We start from the raw sequence: 17,712 nt of genomic DNA, 5'->3' as shown, positions 1-17,712 counted from the left end.
AATTTACCGGCCCAAGTCCTCGTACATAGAAGGGTGGGGGGTGTGTACACCTAATCACATCTACAGGATACGAAACAGAGTTGCAGCTAACTTGCTGAAGCGTTCTCTTCCGCCCACTGAGCGCATACATTTTTTCATTTTTTTTTTTTAGAATATGTGCGTGTGTCACAGAAAAGCTCCGTGCTAGGCACGGAAAATGAGAGAATATCTCACACACAGACACACACACACACACACAAACAAACAAATTCACACTCGCGCTGTGGAGAGCGCTCATGGGAGTTTGAGCGACAGAAACATAGAGCCACAAAGCGTGAAGATGTGTGTGCGCACATGCACACACGCAGGCACGCACACACACGTGCGCGCCAACGTACACACAAACGCACACACACACAAACACACACACTTAACGGCTGACACTCACTCCCTTTTCAATTAGAGCGTCGGCTGGCTGGAACAGAAAAAGAGGAGGAGGGAGGGAGGGGGAGCAGGGGGGGCTGTCACTGCTCTGTGGGGAGACACATGCTCTGGCAGACCAAACACACACACACACACACACACACACACACGTAAACACACACGCAGAGAAAAATGGCCGCAACGCAAAAGAGAAATATACATTTCAAGGGAGACACCAAGGTGGACACAGAGACAGGAAATGACCTGTTTAAAAATGTGTTGATCAATCAATAAAAAGATAATGAAAAAAAACAGCATTTAGATTTTTACTATTTCAGATTAAAAAACAAAGCAAGGATTAAAAAAAACTCAATCATTCACCATTTTCGTGAGAATTTAGTACTTTTCTCGTATTATAACACTTTAATCAGCGTGGGTTGTGTGGGACAAAATAACACATCTACAACCAAAACAATCTAGAAATTTAAATGATGTATCTATAAATCAAATGATCAATTATGGGAAATAACTGTTAGCTGCAGCACTGAGCCACCAACTCACATCTCGTATCGGCTGGTGCTGACTTCTCTGACCAGGTTGAGGTACAGGTTCAGTGTGATGAGGCAAACCCAGGCCAAGGCACTCCAGTCTGCAGAGACACACGCAAACAACAAGGTCAAATTACAACACAGCTCCCCAGCGACACAGGCTCACACCTGCAACCGTGTGCCCGAACACACACACGTAGGAGTGTGTGTGTGTGTGCATGCGTGCGTTCCACTTTTTGATAAATGAAGGCATATTCTGCAGTAATATGAGGGAAACCTGTGGCTCACGGTGATGGATGAGAGGGGGGAGCACGGAGAGAGATAATGATGAACTGTGGAAAAGCAGAGGGAGATAAGGCAGGAGTGAGGGCGAGGGAGGAAGAAAGGAGGAGGAGGAGGAGGAGGAGAGCGGCAGTGCGGGGGTGAGTCGAACGGAGTGGACTACAGCGAGTGTAAAGACGCTGAAAAGAAAAGACGAAATGAAGAAAGGGAGAGGAAGGCGAAGTCAGCAGAGGGGAAAAAAATGAACTCATTTTACCGAGACAAGGGAGAGAGTCTAGAAAGCTCAGTTCCCTTTATCTGCCCTCATATTCAGCCCCTCTTTGTGTGTGTGTGTGTGTGTGTGTGTGTGTGTGTGTGTGTGTGTGTGTGTGTGTGTGTGTGTGTGTGTGTGTGTGTGTGTGTGTGTTTCTGTTGACAAGACAGGCAGGGCTGGTCGTCACAATGATGGATTCTCTGAGCCACATACTCAGCGTACTCAGTTTCACACAACAACCCCCCACACATGCACACACGCACGCAGATATACAAAAACACACACTCCGGTTACACTCCGGGAACCTTTAGGAATAGAGTGCACTGACTAAGAAAGAAGGAGGCTGGCTGTCTCTGTCATTATCACAGTAAATGACTGCCACGGCGACGGCAAGCGCGTCTTGCATAACCAGACTGTCGCCGGAGCCTCGCTTTAATAACACAGCTTCACCACCTGTCCTGACGCTGGCCCTGCCACCATCTCCCCTCCATTTCAAACGCATTTCATAAAATTTTATTGGTCCGAGTTAAAAGCGTGGCTGCGCTATGCGGCTCCCACCAGACTTCGCTACAGAACAAAGTGCCCGTTCAGCCGGTGTTTATGTACGGCCGTTTGTCCTCAGCGTGAGGATCCTCATGATAAACCGAGGTGACAGGCGCCAACCCCTGCAGCACTAACTCACTGCCCATTACCCTGTATCAGTCTGAGTGTGTGCGCCCGCGTGCTTGCGTGTCTGCCAGCGAGACCAATAAAACAAGCCTGGTGAAGTGTCGTATTAGCAGCCGGTCCTAACTAAGAATCCTTATGCAAATCAAAGCAGAAGGAAGCTGCAACCGCAACAAATGCCAGCAAAGCAAAAAAGAGAGAGAGCTGTCATCTATCTTTTTCTGGCTATCTATTAGAAATCTATGCAAAATGAATCAACATTGTGTAAACATTTTAATCTCAATACATACAATGAGACTTCGTGTTCCTTGTCACTTTGAAATAATTTGACTGGCTGTAGGTCCGGTCACCGTTGTTGACGTGGGAAGTAATGACGTGCAAATACTTTGTTAGTATACTAAAGTGATTTTTCCTTTATTTGGGTATTTATTTTCCTCACAACTTTTAACCTTACATCTTCAAAACAGGCTTGTTACTTTGGTTCTGATGCATTTGAGTGGAATTATCGATTACTTTTATGTTGCGTCACTGCACACAGCCTTCCCAACTTTACAAGTCTGATTTCAACCTAGCGGTGCTCAAAATGTCAGTATTTGATGTTCTGGGGATGAGACTCCACAAGCAACTAATATTTGCGGCGCATTTAGGAACAGCTGGGACGAATCCTTCTGATTCTGCCTTTTATTTTAATCGTCTTTGAATTATACTATATGCCGTGAGCTTGACGTCTACTTTTACCAGAGAATTTCTTTACTTTAGTGTCTAAGAGTAAAGACTGTGTGTGCCCTCAACACTTTGAACTCTGAACCTCTGAAGTATAGATTTCCTGAGAGCCTCTTTTTTTTCTCACGCGAATGGTGGAACATGATTACCTAGTAACCATCAGATGCGTTTCTAGGGTGTGTTCAACTGTGATTGTTGATTTTGAATACGCCCGAGGGCCCAAAATAAATCTTCTGAATAAAGGAGAAATGTATCTTGAGTCGGAGTGTGCCACACCTTTTTTTAATTTTGCAATATTCTTCTTATTCTATTCGTTAAAAAAAAATGCCTTGTCAGTCTGAATCACAAAGAATTCCTTTCCATTAACTCCAACATGGGGAACCAGTTAATGAATATCACTAGCTCAAATGAAATGCTGGAGTCGTGTGCCGTCATTGGAGGAAAATCGTCTCCTCATAGAGCGGTGATGTAATACTGGTCCATCGGGTTTTAAGGCGGCATACTAATTGGCTGCTATTGGACAGTATGTGCACAAGTATTACGCCATGCTCACAGGTGTGGTATTCTTGGTATGGGCGTGTGTGAAAACTACTAAATGATGTGCAGGTTTAACCACCCCTGACAGCTGGCTTATACTGAGAACTTCCGGATGGGGTGCACAGGCTGGGTTGACGAAATGAACGCAATAAAAGACAGGAGGATAGGCTATTACGGATATAAAACAGTCTCCACAATGAAATTATAGCCATACCATGAGAGTGAATAACCATAAAGTCACTGTTAAATGCAACAGAACGCGTACAACCATAGATATAACGTACAGTGAGACATGATGAGAAAAATAAGGCAAAAATAGGACTTTTCTGACTGAAGTCTCTCAAGCCTGTATATCCTCCAGAAAACAAAATCCCTACAATGTGTTTCCAAAAGCCCGAGGTAAAAGATGGTTTGCTGTAAACCGGAGCGATCAGTGTCAAGGCGCATTTTGGTCTCCAGCCAAAAAACAAAAAGACAAACTAATATTATATTCCAGTGGGGTTTATTTAGTTGGATCCTCGCTCTTTCTTCGCCAGCTTACTCAACTCTATTGTTAAAAGTGTGCCAGTGAGTAATCAAGTTTTCTCTTACCAAAGTACGTTAGCCACCAGGCCTGAAAGTTGCAAAGCGATCCCTCTGGATGTGACTCACCCTGGGTGGGGAAGGAAGAACAGCACAGGGAAACATCTTCACAAACCACCCACAAAAGAAGACACTGTGTGTGTGTGTGTGTGTGTGTGTGTGTGTGTGTGTGTGTGTGTGTGTGTGTGTGTGTGTGTGTGTGTGTGTGTGTGTGTGTGTGTTTAATGAATCCGGCAAGAGTAACTCACCATGACATATGCAACACTGTCAAAGAAGGCAGCTACAGTCAGGCTGAGAATCATCTTCTGTACAGTGAAAATGAGAGAGGGAGACATGAAGACGGATTCCTGAACGAAACACCCTGGTAAATATCCCAGTGCATTTATATTCTCTGAGAGAAGGGCAAATTAAACATCAAATGATCACTGAAGTGGCTGACAGCTTGGCACACGGCGTCCCCTGTGACAACTTGGTGAAAATATCACAAAGGAGAGTCTCTTTAATTCGTTCTATACACACAGTGAAGGCATTGTATTTCATATGAAATAAATCAATACCCCGTGTATTACAGATTTTTGAAAGGGCAGTTACAATGCATACCAGCTGTCAGCCTATGGGTGGTTACAAACGGTTGCTGCGGTAGGTATATAAAGAGACAGAAAGATACACACAGACGCAGCCATAATCAATTTGTGTCCTGCATTGACCCTGCAAAGGCTACAGAGGAGGAAGAGGAGGAGGAGGAGACAGAAAAAGAGCCCAGAAGTGCTAGAAAGCACTGAAGATTATTGACTGACGGATAACCTTTGTAAAGGTAAATGGAAGTAAGAAGAGGGGTCGGGAGCAGAGGTGAAGCAGGAGGAGGTGAGGCCACTCTGCGCGACCTGCTCCAGAGGTAATAGGATCCATCAGAGCCACACGTTAAGCTGTCATTTTCTTCAAAGTAGCAGGAGACAACGTGGAGCGCTGCTAAACCTGACAGACTTGCTGGACTGGCTTCAAAAACACCACACAAGCTGCACACTTGAACAAACCCTCATCCTTTTGGATGAAAGAAAACCCATTTATGCGGAGAAAAAAAATTAAAAAACATCTACCTAATATTATTCAGTGTATAGTCAGACCGAAAGTTGAACGCAAACCTCTTCAATTGGCGAGGAGAAAAAGCACAAGACGACAGTCATTATCACATAACGACCATGAGTCAATTAACGCCACAATTGATTCATCTGTGCATTTTAATTGGGTTCAATTATGCCAAGATTTGCCGTGGCTAATTGAACATATTTCCGGGGGCACTGAAGCAAACAGAAGAAAAAAAAAATAGAGAATCAAATCACACTGTACATTGCAGCGCAAATTTACCTGAGCCAAAGAGTGATACCTGCGAAGCAGCCAGATCACAAACAGCATGAAAAGGCTGTGGGGAGAGAAGAAAGACAACAGTGAGATGTTTCTCACTAACTGCAGAGCCAACTGCTGTACTAACGATGATATACTGTCTTACTGCACATAAATACATCATAACAAGTCCAGCACCCATCCCTGCAGGCTCTCTTGTAACCTTTACTCTCACTGCTGATATTCCTCAGCTCGTTGTAGGATCACTGACCATTAGAGCAATGCGGTTTAGACTGAAACTAATGAAACCCACATTAGTGTCAGAAAACCTGCCAAAGACCCGCTCAGCAACAACTGATGGAGTGAGGTACCCGGCCAAAAAGCAGGCCCAAATGTTACGGCGCCGTTCATCAATTAGCCGCTACACCTCCCCGACCAAATCCCAACCGACAATTTAGAAACATGTGGAAACCGCCGATGTCTTCTTAAAAATTATAAATACATTTTTCCAGAAGACATTGTGTTCCCAAATAATTCACAGTGATCTAAAGTTTGTTAATAAAAATGATTGTTCAAGTAAACTGATATGTTGTATTATAGTCTGCAGCCCTGCAAGTGGGTTTGACAAACATCAAGATAATATAATTCAATTAAAAAACAACATTTTTAATAATAATCTAAAGCCCTAATGGTGCAGTTATGTAAACAGTACCACTTTTTATGAATTGATAAAGGCTTAAAGGAAAAGTTCACCCAAATTGTTTTTTAACTCCATCATCACCCTCATGCTGATAGAAAGTCAAGTGAAGTTTCGTAGTGTACAAAACATTTCTGGAGCTTCACAACGAAACAGTGTGGCAGCATTCTGCTAAACTGAACTAAATGGGGACTTATAAAAATGGCTCAGCTCATCCGTCATAATCCAAGTCTCCAGACGCCCCAGGATCCCAAATAGATTTGCTGTTGCTGCTAAACTACAACAGTTACCGTGCACACCCTTTCTGAAGTTCAACCACACATCAAGGGTGTAAATATCGTCTTTTCAAATTAACTTAGTCTCTCGAGGCTTCCGGAGACTTGGATTACGCTGGATGAGCTGTATGGAACCACTTTAAAGTTTGTTTTTTACATTTTAAAGTCCCCGTCTACTTCAGTTGTTCAGGAGAATGCTGTAATACTGTTTTGCTGTGAAGCTCCAGAAATGTTATGTCGACAACAAAACAAAAACCCAACTTTTCATTGCCATGGGGGTGAGCAGATGATGACTGAACTTTAGTTTATGGGTACTTACCTTTGAGCAACTTTCATTTGATTGTAAATACATATCTGACATACAGGGTGTAGCAAATACAATAACAATGTAAACCACAGCCTCAAAAATTTCCACAGGGTTAGGCACGGCCTCAACAAAAGCCCCACACACCTATATCTATTACAATCTTGATAGTTGAAATGATAATCATAGATTTCGGTATGTATGTGACTCACGCTGACATCTATTGTATTTATTTATCAGTGTGTCTCTTGTAGCCACAAACAGTTTAACTATTCGGTGGGAAATCAAAGTCGAGGGGTTTATTTGAGAAAGAAATAAGTTGAAGAAATATTTACCATCCTACTAGGGAGAAGGTTCCTGTGGCTCGTTTTACGGTTAAAATCACCACCTGTGAATCAGAAACATATGCATTACTGACTCTGCGTGTTGTTTTTGTTTGGAGAAGAGCACTGTGCAAACTTATTGAGAAGTGCAATGCAAATACTGTCGTGCCGTCATTATAATTACAGGCTTGGAAATTACTGGGTTGACAAGACTGCCATTTGTTCGAGCGTGTCTTTTGTGTGCTTGTACATGTGTGTGCAAGCATGTCTAAAGGAAGCACAATAAAAAGGAGTCTGCACAACCCAAGCAGCAACAGAAGTGTGCACGTGTACAATGAACAGACACCTAAGACAACTAAGGTGATAATGAATGTCACCTTCTCATTGCATTTGACCCATTTCAACATGCAATAAAACGCAGATGGCTGTCAAATGACTTCTGAGTGAAATAAAACCCAGCGAGGGAGATGCGTTAACAGAGCTAAAACCGGAAACTCAACATAGTTTGTGCAGAGCAACATTCAAGCTGAAACTGAGCGAGAGGAATGAGAGACGAGCCATCTCTGCTGTTATCTTTCGCACACAATGTCGTACATCTGTTGCCTCGGAGCAGTCGTTGCAAAAGCCTATGATCTGTCTGATAACTAGTATCGCCACTGCTAAAACACTGAGGTGTCGTGTTGTCCTACATAGAAAATGGGGTCATCCGTTGCAAAAAAAAAAAAAAAAACCCTAGAAAATGTTGTTTCTTTAATAAATCTGTGGAAGAAGGTTTCAAATTTGACAGTAATTTGTTTTGCAGTAATGTAAACTTATAATGCGGAGACAGAAAGGAGAGAGGGCGAGAGAGAGGCCTTATACCAATTTATTACTGCTTTAATTACATCTGAATGATGGCTCCCAACATGGAACTGCAGGAGGGTTAAAAAAGCCTGAGACTCTGCACTTTGAATAGTGCATGAGTGATCATGCTTTTTGAAAAGTTAATTACGCTATTTTGGGGATGGATTTTTCGCCCCATGATATGCAAACATCTGCATCATGGTCATATTGGGCAAATACATCTACAGAGTCACACTCTCATTCACACTTGCATTCCTGCTAAATTATATTAAAGAAAGAGTCTTAAAATTTTAATCAAGATGGTCAAATCATATCAACAAAGATCTGACTGTTTACTTTGTGTCGAGCAGTTAGGGCTGCAAATAACAATTATTTACGGATTAATCATCTGGCCCGTAAAATGTCAGAAAACAGTTTTCAAAAATGATTTTAAAAATCTCATTTCCAAAGACCTTATAGTGTTTTGTTGTCTGGCCAACAGTCGAAAACGTTAATATACTTAATTTGTAATCACATGAGATACAAAATGCAGTGTACTTTATCTACATAATTAAGAAGCTGGAACTGGGAAATGTTTTTTTTATTATGCTTGAAAAATGACTTAAATTATTCATCCATCTAACATATTGCTTATTATTTTTCCATTGATTTACTAAAGAATTAATGACAAAGAATTGAGCTTCGAGCGACTTACTAAACAACATAACTTTATGAACTATGAAGTTATGAAACAACCTGCTGCAGCACATTCTATTAACCCAATGGCACTGAGCAGAATTGAATATGCCCAAATAACATCCCAAATAGTACAAGCAGGTCCAGAATTCATCCAAATTGTTAAACTAGACCTATATAGTATTAATCTTTGTGGGGAGGTATGAACCAAACTGAAACTGAGATGACTGGTTTGGTCGATGTGGGCCATGTGTTTCTGGGTCAGTCACGCAGTCTACAGGACACTGATCAATTGCTTACAATTATGAGCATTTGCTTGCTGGTAAAGGAGAGATTTGAGCTCGAGGCGAGACAGCATTACTCCAGCATTCCTCCCTTGATATACGTTGATGAAGAGAGGTTACTGTAACCTGGAACTTCTTAAATATAGGACTTACTGTTAACTTTGTCATATATAACCGTAAATGAAGAGACTTTTCACAGTTCTTTTTACATTTTATATATGCATATCAAGAAAATAATTATTGGGGCTAACTGATAATGAAAATAATCATTACTTGCTGCCCTACAGCTTGGTGGTGTTGTATTGTATTGTGCTATGTTAACTGCAGTAAACCCCAATCAGAACAAGAACACCACAAACCATGGCACCACATTCATTTGGCTGATACTTCTTGTCAAAAAGCAAAAAAGAAAAGAGCTAGATGTCATCAAAAAAACACATCATCATCCCTACATCATCCCTCCCAAACAAAGAGCGCGTTCTGTGCTAGTGCAGCAAACTGACAAGTAGGACAGAAAAGTTATGGGGGCTAAACACGAGGCGGGCAGCGGCATTCTGCGTGAGCTGCAGAGGCGGACAGAGGGGCTTCAGCAAGGAAAGCGATGCAGTATTCTGGGCAGGTGGCGAAAATCACCTGAACCTGAGTAACCTCTCTGGAGAGGGAGGGCCAGCCCTCCTAACACTGCGCGGGAGGAAGCTACATGAACAGGTTACTGCCGTTCAAACCAAGGCCATAGAAATGACACAGTAGTCAAAACACCATAAGCTTCACATTGTTAGTAATTATTGCCAAGTCACTTGGAGTATGATAATTGTATAGAGGTGGAAGTTTACTTAAGTAAATAGTAGATTTTACAATTTTACATAAGTATTATCGGCTTGATGTACTAACACAGGTTGGTTTGTGTTATGTAACTGCCTTAGTCTGGCATTAATGGTGATCAATTAACATGTTATCAGTATTACAATGTTGCACAAGGCTGGATAATAAGAACTTTCTATGTACTGCTGGTTTGACTGTGTTACAATGCATTGTATTTTGTGAAATGACCACATATTTTGTGTGCAAAAAGCATTAAGTACAAAATATTCCCACAAATGAACATAAATACATTTAAACGTAAAATTCAAATACTTCCGTGAGGTACACGCCCTTCAGAAGTTACCTAAAATAAATCGAGCACATGTTCTTAGGTACTTTCTACCACTGTTGTTGTTGTGCTGCTCTCCTTTACACCCAGCTCACATGTGAAACAGGTTCACTATCATTTCAAGATAGGAAACTGTTAAGCTTTACTTATCAGTGTCCCTCTGCTTCATAACACACCTACTCATGTCTGAGGCTCACGGTCCAAAATAACGAACGGACCGAAAATAGCTTTAGTTATCTTGCATGTTTGTTAGGCGCTGGCCGGTAAAGCTGGTTTTATGCGCTGTTTTAAATAGCCGCAATGTCAAGTAAATACTCGACAGGCCAGTTAAAACAACATTTAGCATTAGGTAGATAGCTAGTTTGATAACTGAGAGCTCAGTTGTACCGATAGAGTTTAGCTTCGGGAAACATGCAGGTGTCGGACCTCCATTCATCAATTTATCAATCAATAAAACAGGCAGGTCCAGTAGATATTTACCACACCTAGCGACGCCCTCGAGTCATCTATGAAACGTTAATGTAGCTAACTAGCCAATTAGCTAAAAAAGCTATAAACTGAGTTTGCGGTGTTGTCGGCTACTTACGCATCGATAGTCGTCTGGATGAGTGTTAAAAAGTACGCAGCGTGAATTGTTGCTCATTGACATTAGGTTTTCACTGTCCATTTCGAGGCAAATATGAATTGGAGATAATTTCGTTCCAATGTGTTTTTGTTTTGTTGGAGCTTGTCTTTTACTTCCTGTTTCTACGGCGCGGACAAAGGGACAAACAGCACAACCGGCCGCTTTGAATCAAGGGTCGTCAAAGGGTCGGTGGTGTGTTGAGACTTTGACTTGTACATTATTAAAACTCGACCTTATAAGATTTGTGTTTCATTAATATCTCTGTCATTATATTTAGACGTGAGGAAAATCAAATTCCAGAAGTAACATGGTTGTTTAGCATCAGTCAGGGGTGTAATGTGAATAAAAACATTTACTAGAGTGGCCCACTGATCCTTTTTTGTTTGTTTGTTTTATTTAAGGAATCAGATTTCTTCTACTTTATACTTGTGGTCCACTACATCTATCTGACCACTTTACAGATTTAGTTTGCAATAGAAAACAGAGTCCATCAAATACAATGCATCGTTGCAGAATAAATTCACAACAGTATATGAGGTGGATGAAACAGTCAGCGTTTCTCAGTCATCCAGGTCATGTTAATTTTAAGTAATTCTGTATCGTGAGCAACTGGTCTGGACACCTCTCCACCACATATTATTGCTGAACCTTTAAATACATTTTATTTTCTGGTCATGATTACCTTCTTTCACATTAGAAAAAGATTTTGCATGCATGTTTACTTGAAATTGGGTGTTTTTATACTTGGGTATTGCGCAGTAGTGGTATGTTCAAGTGTGAAACATCTAAATACTTCTCCCACCATTGATATCAAGAAATCAACTTTCCTGTGAAACTCTGGTCAAAAACTGCAAAAAAATAAATAAATAAAATTCCTTGTGTTCACTCCTCTCATTATTGATCTCATTATCAGAAACACAAAAGGCCTCATTATAGCCTCAGGAGGAAGTCCTGTCCCATTCTTGTTAGGTTAGACCAGCAATGTTTTGAGACCGACACTACTTATCAGAAGGTGAGAGCGCTTCCATGATAGGCTACCCTCTGGCATTCACCAAGGTTAATGAGAAGGTTATCTCAGATGTTTTTAGATACCAGCATTTGCCGTTGAATGCAGAAAGGCATTATACCTTTGTCCTGAATGTGAACAGCAGTGGCCGCATTTCCTGTAAACAGTCGGAATCTCAGAGAAGAAAGTATTTACACGGTGTTTCGCTTTAAAGATGTGAGAGCAGTGCAGCTTCCTTTGTAGACTTCACTTGGATCTCCAACAGAGTTTGTTTTATGTTTTCTTGAAGGAGACAGACAAGAAAATAATGGAATCATTAATATATATAAATATATATATATATATATACATATATATATATATATATATATATATATATATATATATATACACACACACACACACACATATATATATATAATATATATAATGAAGTATTGACTGATAAGTGTCACAATTCTACTTTTTTTAAATACAACAATTGTTGGGATAAATCTTAAGATATATTACTGCTGAACTTTAGTTTTATATGTCTACTATTGCCTGCACATTGAGAACAATTAAATCAGTTTTCTGCTGATGTCTTTGCCTTAAAAAGAAGCACATTAACATCACCAATAAGAGAATTTTGCATGTGCTCCCCTCATTGTGTGTGCGTGTGTGAGAGAGAGAGAGAGGGAGAATGCCAGTGGAAAGTGGGTGTGTTGCACCCTATTGACCTATTGTGACACTGAAACTCCAGCTGCACCCATTTCTCTCCGTGGCCTTTGAGGCTGTCACTTTCAGTTAGTCAAACAACAATGAAGGTAATCTGTGATTCCTTTTTTCCTAAAAGCAAAGTATTACGTAAAACAACATGTGCATGTGCTTGTGCATATATCGGTCTTGTAAAATAAAATATATAAAATATATAAAATATATAAAAAGTGACTGATTCCAATGCATACTTATATAGTCATATGGATCTCCTGAGTGTAGGATAACAAACTGTGTAAATCTCTTAAAAATCAAACAGTACAATGCCTTTTTTTAAATTCTATGATACAGCCAGTGCACTGTAGTCTGGGAAATATCCATTTCACACAATCATAGTAAGAGACATTTATGCAAAAAAAGTGGTAAACATGGCCTTATATATATATGGCCAATATATATATATTATATATTATAACAAAATGGAAGCGTTTGGGAACAACAGCAACTCAGCCACGAAGTGGTAGGCCACGTAAAGTGACGGAGAGGGGTCAGTGGATGCTGAAGCGCATAGTGCAAAGAGGTCGCCGACTTTCTGCACAGTCAATTGCTAGAGAGCTACAAACTTCATGTGACCTTCAGATTAGCCCAAGTACAGTACGCAGAGAGCTTCATGGAATGGGTTTCCATGGCCGAGCAGCTGCAGCCAAGCTACACATCACCAAGTGCAATGCAAGGCGTCGGATGCAATGGTGTAAAGCACGCCGTCACTGGCCTCTAGAGCAGTGGAGACGCGTTCTCTGGAGTGATGAATCACGCTTTTCCATCTGGCAATCTGATGGACGAGTCTGGGTTTGGAGGTTGCCAGGAGAACGGTACATTTCAGATTGCATTGTGCCAACTGTGAAATTTGGTGGAGGAGGAATTATGGTATGGGGTTGTTTTTCAGGAGCTGGGCTTGGCCCCTTAGTTCCAGTGAAAGGAACATTGAATGCTTCAGGATACCAAAACATTTTGGACAATTCCATGCTCCCAACCTTGTGGGAACAGTTTGGAGCGGGCCCCTTCCTCTTCCAACATGACTGTGCACCAGTGCACAAAGCAAGGTCCATAAAGATGTGGATGACAGAGTCTGGTGTGGATGAACTTGACTGGCCTGCACAGAGTCCTGACCTGAACCCGATAGAACACCTTTGGGATGAATTAGAGCGGAGACTGAGAGCCAGGCCTTCTCGACCAACATCAGTGTGTGACCTCACCAATGCGCTTTTGGAAGAATGGTCAAAAATTCCTATAAACACTCTCCTCAACCTTGTGGACAGTCTTCCCAGAAGAGTTGAAGCTGTAATAGCTGCAAAAGGTGGACCGACATCATATTGAATTCTATGAGTTAGGAATGGGATGGCACTTCAGTTCATAGAATGAGTAAAGGCAGGTGAGCGAATACTTTTGGTAATATAGTGTATGTGTGTATATATATATGTATATATATATATATATATATATGTGTATATATATATATGTATATATATATATATATATATATATATATATATATATATATATATATATAAAAAACATCCTTTCTCCTCAGGCTCTTAGGTTACAGAGTGCAGGTGGGTCAAGGTGTTGTCACTTGAAACTTAAGTGACAGCCAACATTCCTCAGCCTGCAGGCCATTTTCCACCACCCCTCCCCTTTAACACATTCGTTGTAGCATTACTGGCAGAAACTGCGTGCGACTAATGCTAACAAATCAGATTTTTGCTTCGATTCATTTGTTGATGCCAAAAATGCTACGGGGTCATAAGCTGTTGTCATATTCAACAGGGTTTGGTGCTAACCCAGATGATCTAGAAAAAAAAAAATCAAATTATCCACTCCTGGAACAAAGCGTTTGGATGTTTTGGATGCAGTCATTAAACATTATCGTGACTGAACTAAAACTCTTGAACAGCATCCACCCGACTCTGTTGGACATCAGCGTGAAGGACGAGGGGACAGAACAGAGGACTCTCTTTGGAATGCCTGCAATAAAATAGTCCTTCCATCCTGATGCTTTAAGTTTGGCATCTCTGCTTTACTTTTAGATAGTGACGGCTGGAGAGAGACTGGACAGGCAGGGGGTAAAGAGAGAGAGGATGACATGAAGCAAGGGGGCCCAGGCTAAAAGGTGATATACAGGGAAGACCCTGTCCTAATGCTTAAATTATTCTGTCCTGTGTTTTCTTAGTTTACACTCTATACCTCTGTCCTTTCAAATTTATGATCAGCTGCTCACATCACAGACTTATTTCAGCAATTTAAAGAAAACCAATTGACAGCCGAGTCTGATTTTCAGACGTCCTTTGTCATAAAGAGAGTTTTCAACTTGATTCTTGACAGTTTGAAGGTATGAGCAGGTGAATAGTGCGTATAGTGAGTCAGAAAAAATGCTGTCCGTTCTATGATGTAAAGCTTACTGTTGAAAATAACAAATAATAGAGAACAAATGAAATGAGTTTGTATAAAAGTTTTATTTTAGAAACAAATATTAGTACAAAAAAAACACAGTGGTGCCAAAGGTGCGTAGAAAAAGCTTCTTGTCGACAGATGGACGTCTCCACTGACTGGCAAAAACACACAGCAATAACAACACGGCATCTTGTTGGGACCCCATTATTCTCTTATGCAGATGAGTTATTATCGGCTGGTTCTGGTTCACTGACCATGTAGGACATTAGGAGATCATAGGCGGCGCTAAAAGCAGCGAGCATCTGCCTCCCTCCATGCAAGCACAAATCAAAAAGACACAAGACAAGTGTTAGATAGGAGGACTGGTCGTACGCAGACAAAATACACGTGAACACACTGACATCATTAGCATCACATGAAGGAAGCTAAGTCCTGTGTCAGTATCCCCCCCACCCTTCCTTTACAGTCAGAGAGGAGGGGGGGCGGTTCAGATGACAGGTCCTGTAGTTCATGCAGTCCACTTCTTCTCCAACTTTGAAATAACATTTGGCTCTCAGACATACAGTGTGAGGTAATAAATACATTAAATATGGTTTAAATATGTGTCATCTGTGTCTCACCGCAGAGCGCGTGCTGTGTACAACCCTTCTGGAGTGCAAAAAATATGAGAGTTTTGATACACAACAGCTTTCCTTTTTGGGATCAACACATCTACAGTAAAATACCACAGAGTAGACCAACACCACGGAGGCCTGTAGGGAGAAATAAGCTGCCCTTTTCACTACCATTCAAATGTTTGTCCGTAAATTTCATCAGTAGCAGCAGCAGCAGCAGCAGAAAGGCCTGTTGAGGAAAAGTCATTTCAGCCAGTGTAACAACGAAAATAACATATAAAAAAGTATGGCCTTGAAAATCTATGTGGCCTGGAAGATTACTGGCCCCATCCTCCGATACCGATCTCCTTCTTGTAGCGCCTGGTGAGCGAGTTGGCTTGGACCGTGAGCTTGGACAGGACCCCTTGGAGCCCGGTCAGGTGGTACTGGAACTGCGCCTTCAGGTCCTCGTCCTCCGACTCTTCGTCCTCCTCGGATGAAAACGACGCGGACGACGAGGTGGACGTGGACGAGTTCATGCGGGTGATCTTCATGCCCTCCTTGAGCCGCTCGTCGGCCGCGGCGCACCTGACGCCCCACTCGATGTCCCTGCGGATGGACTTGAGCAGCTGGTAGTAGCTGTACATGTCCCCCTCCTCCTCGTCGTCCGACTTCAGGGAGCCCATCATCTCCCTGTCCTCCTCCAGCGGGACGTCCCGCAGCAGGCTGGGCACCATGACGGTCTGGTCCATGTTGTTCACGGCGCCGATGAAGCGGTTCATGGCGTTGAAGAGGGAGTTTTTCTGGGTGGAGGAAGGCTCGAGCTCGAGCTGCATCATCTTGGCAAGAATAGTTTTTCCCCCCTTCTCGAACACAAAAGCAGAGTTTCTTGTCTCGTTTGCCTCTCCTCTGGCTCTGGCTCTGGGAGTGACCTGCTTTAAATTCCGGGCTGATCGGCTTAAAGAAGCGTCTGCCTGTTCGTAATGCCGCGGCAGGGATTGGCTGGGGCTGTCTAATCTGGCGAGCGGCGCGTGTAGTTGCGTGTCCGTGCCGTTCTCTTGGTTTCCTGCTTTCGGGAAGACCGACGCGCGTTTATATAGCCGCTAATCCAGGTGTTGTTTCTGCTTCGGGAGGCGGTTACACAACCTGTTTGGCAAGTTCTTCCGCCGCATCCGTAACCGGAGCCCGGTGACCTGTAATAGCACCAGCACAGATGAGACGTTTGGTGAGTTTTCAGAAAAGAGGGAGTGTCTCCAAATTGACAGTCAAGAGGCTTCACGCAACACCACAAGAGTTAAGCAGGAATACAAAAAAAAACAAAAAAAAAACACAGCTATGATTTATCAAATAATCACGCTCAGCACTTTACCGCGCGTAATTACGCACGCCAGCTGCCGGGTTACCGACCAACCCCGCCTCATCCAGGACTTAACTCACCGTGCAATGTGCTGTGCTGTGATTTATGATTCTGTCTTCCGGTGAAAAGCTATAACTAATATATTACATCATCACTTCCCACATTCTGTTTCGATGAGCAACGCAGCGAGACGTGCAGGGTGAGGCCTGACCGAGCGAACCGGTTTCATGAATATTCATCCACCGAGCCATCGGCCCACTGTTCAGGCTTCCACTGAGCCAATCAGACGGCCGTGTGCGCGCTCCGGGAGGCGGGACACGTCGATGTTCGACCAATGACGAGGCCACTGTAGAATAGAAAACAGAGGCAACACGTGGTCAAGCGCCCTTGCTTTTGAACAATTGGTTTAAATGACAGTGTGCCAGCGCGCTGGTTTTCCTTCAGTGTAAGTACCAGTGCACCAATGTAATCATACTAGATTACATAAGTAAAAGCCCTGCATGAGAAATTATTAGGAATGGCACTAAAGGTGTATATCAGCAAAATATCCTTCATGTACCAAAAGTAAAAGTACAAGAGATTAAATAGTTCCTGATATTTTAAGTGATATAACTGGTATAGTTATTTGTGAGACCATATAAGGGTTGGTTAGTCATATTCAAGCAAAACATTTTCTGATGCAGCTGGTTCAAGGACAATTAGTTTTGGTCTTCAGAAGATAAATCAGAGGGGTCTGTCCATGATTGATGGGGAGAGAAGAAAAACACATTTATGTTAAATAAATGGACTCTTTGTTGTTATGTAAAGGAGAGTTTTATGTCTTCGTTGGTCAGGTTTCATCTGTTTGGCATCGCCTTGACGCCATACACATCACACATGTCAATACTCTGTAATGTTGTTCAGCAGATTTTTTTTGTTCATGTGTGAAGTGAGGGTCTCTACAGTTGTGTTCATGAAGCCAAAAGAGTCTTAACTGTGATATCAACCAACCTTTTGATACATGATTGTTAGTTTGAATATTGTATTATATGACATTTTCACATGTTTTTATGCATAATCTTACTCTGAAATGTGAAAAACGTCTCTCAGAGCGTAAAAG

General features: G+C 42.0%; 2 protein-coding genes across 3 annotated transcripts in view; both read right to left on the bottom strand.

Moving 5' to 3' along the window:
* si:dkey-100n23.5 (cyclic AMP receptor-like protein A) overlaps window positions 1-10,637 on the bottom strand; it is a 51,466-nt gene extending 40,829 nt beyond the window's left edge. For both annotated transcript variants that reach the window (XM_037108858.1, XM_037108859.1), the window contains exons 1-6: window positions 10,472-10,637; window positions 6,946-6,998; window positions 5,359-5,413; window positions 4,242-4,298; window positions 4,003-4,063; window positions 964-1,051 (exon numbers count right to left, since the gene is read on the bottom strand). In XM_037108858.1, the coding sequence (XP_036964753.1) occupies window positions 964-1,051; window positions 4,003-4,063; window positions 4,242-4,298; window positions 5,359-5,413; window positions 6,946-6,998; window positions 10,472-10,552 (395 nt within the window). In that variant the 5' untranslated portion in view covers window positions 10,553-10,637. The remainder of the gene's footprint in view (window positions 1-963; window positions 1,052-4,002; window positions 4,064-4,241; window positions 4,299-5,358; window positions 5,414-6,945; window positions 6,999-10,471) is intronic.
* A 4,069-nt stretch (window positions 10,638-14,706) lies between these two features.
* On the bottom strand, window positions 14,707-16,832 carry mid1ip1a (MID1 interacting protein 1a). Its single transcript, XM_037108611.1, has 2 exons — window positions 16,694-16,832; window positions 14,707-16,449 (listed from the first exon to the last, which is right to left on the bottom strand). The coding sequence occupies exon 2, from the start codon at window positions 16,093-16,095 to the stop codon at window positions 15,595-15,597; it is 501 nt and encodes a 166-aa protein (XP_036964506.1). The 5' UTR covers window positions 16,096-16,449; window positions 16,694-16,832; the 3' UTR covers window positions 14,707-15,594.
* Between the last annotated feature and the right edge of the window lie 880 nt (window positions 16,833-17,712).

This window comes from Acanthopagrus latus, chromosome 9, assembly GCF_904848185.1.
Source record: "Acanthopagrus latus isolate v.2019 chromosome 9, fAcaLat1.1, whole genome shotgun sequence".
Taxonomy (NCBI): Eukaryota; Metazoa; Chordata; class Actinopteri; order Spariformes; family Sparidae; genus Acanthopagrus; species Acanthopagrus latus.
This window is presented reverse-complemented; position numbering and strand designations above follow the sequence as displayed.

Excerpts from the sequence above, each read along its gene's own strand:
- mid1ip1a (XM_037108611.1), bottom strand. The coding sequence starts at position 16,095 with ATGATGCAGCTCGAGCTCGAGCCTTCCTCCACCCAGAAAAACTCCCTC.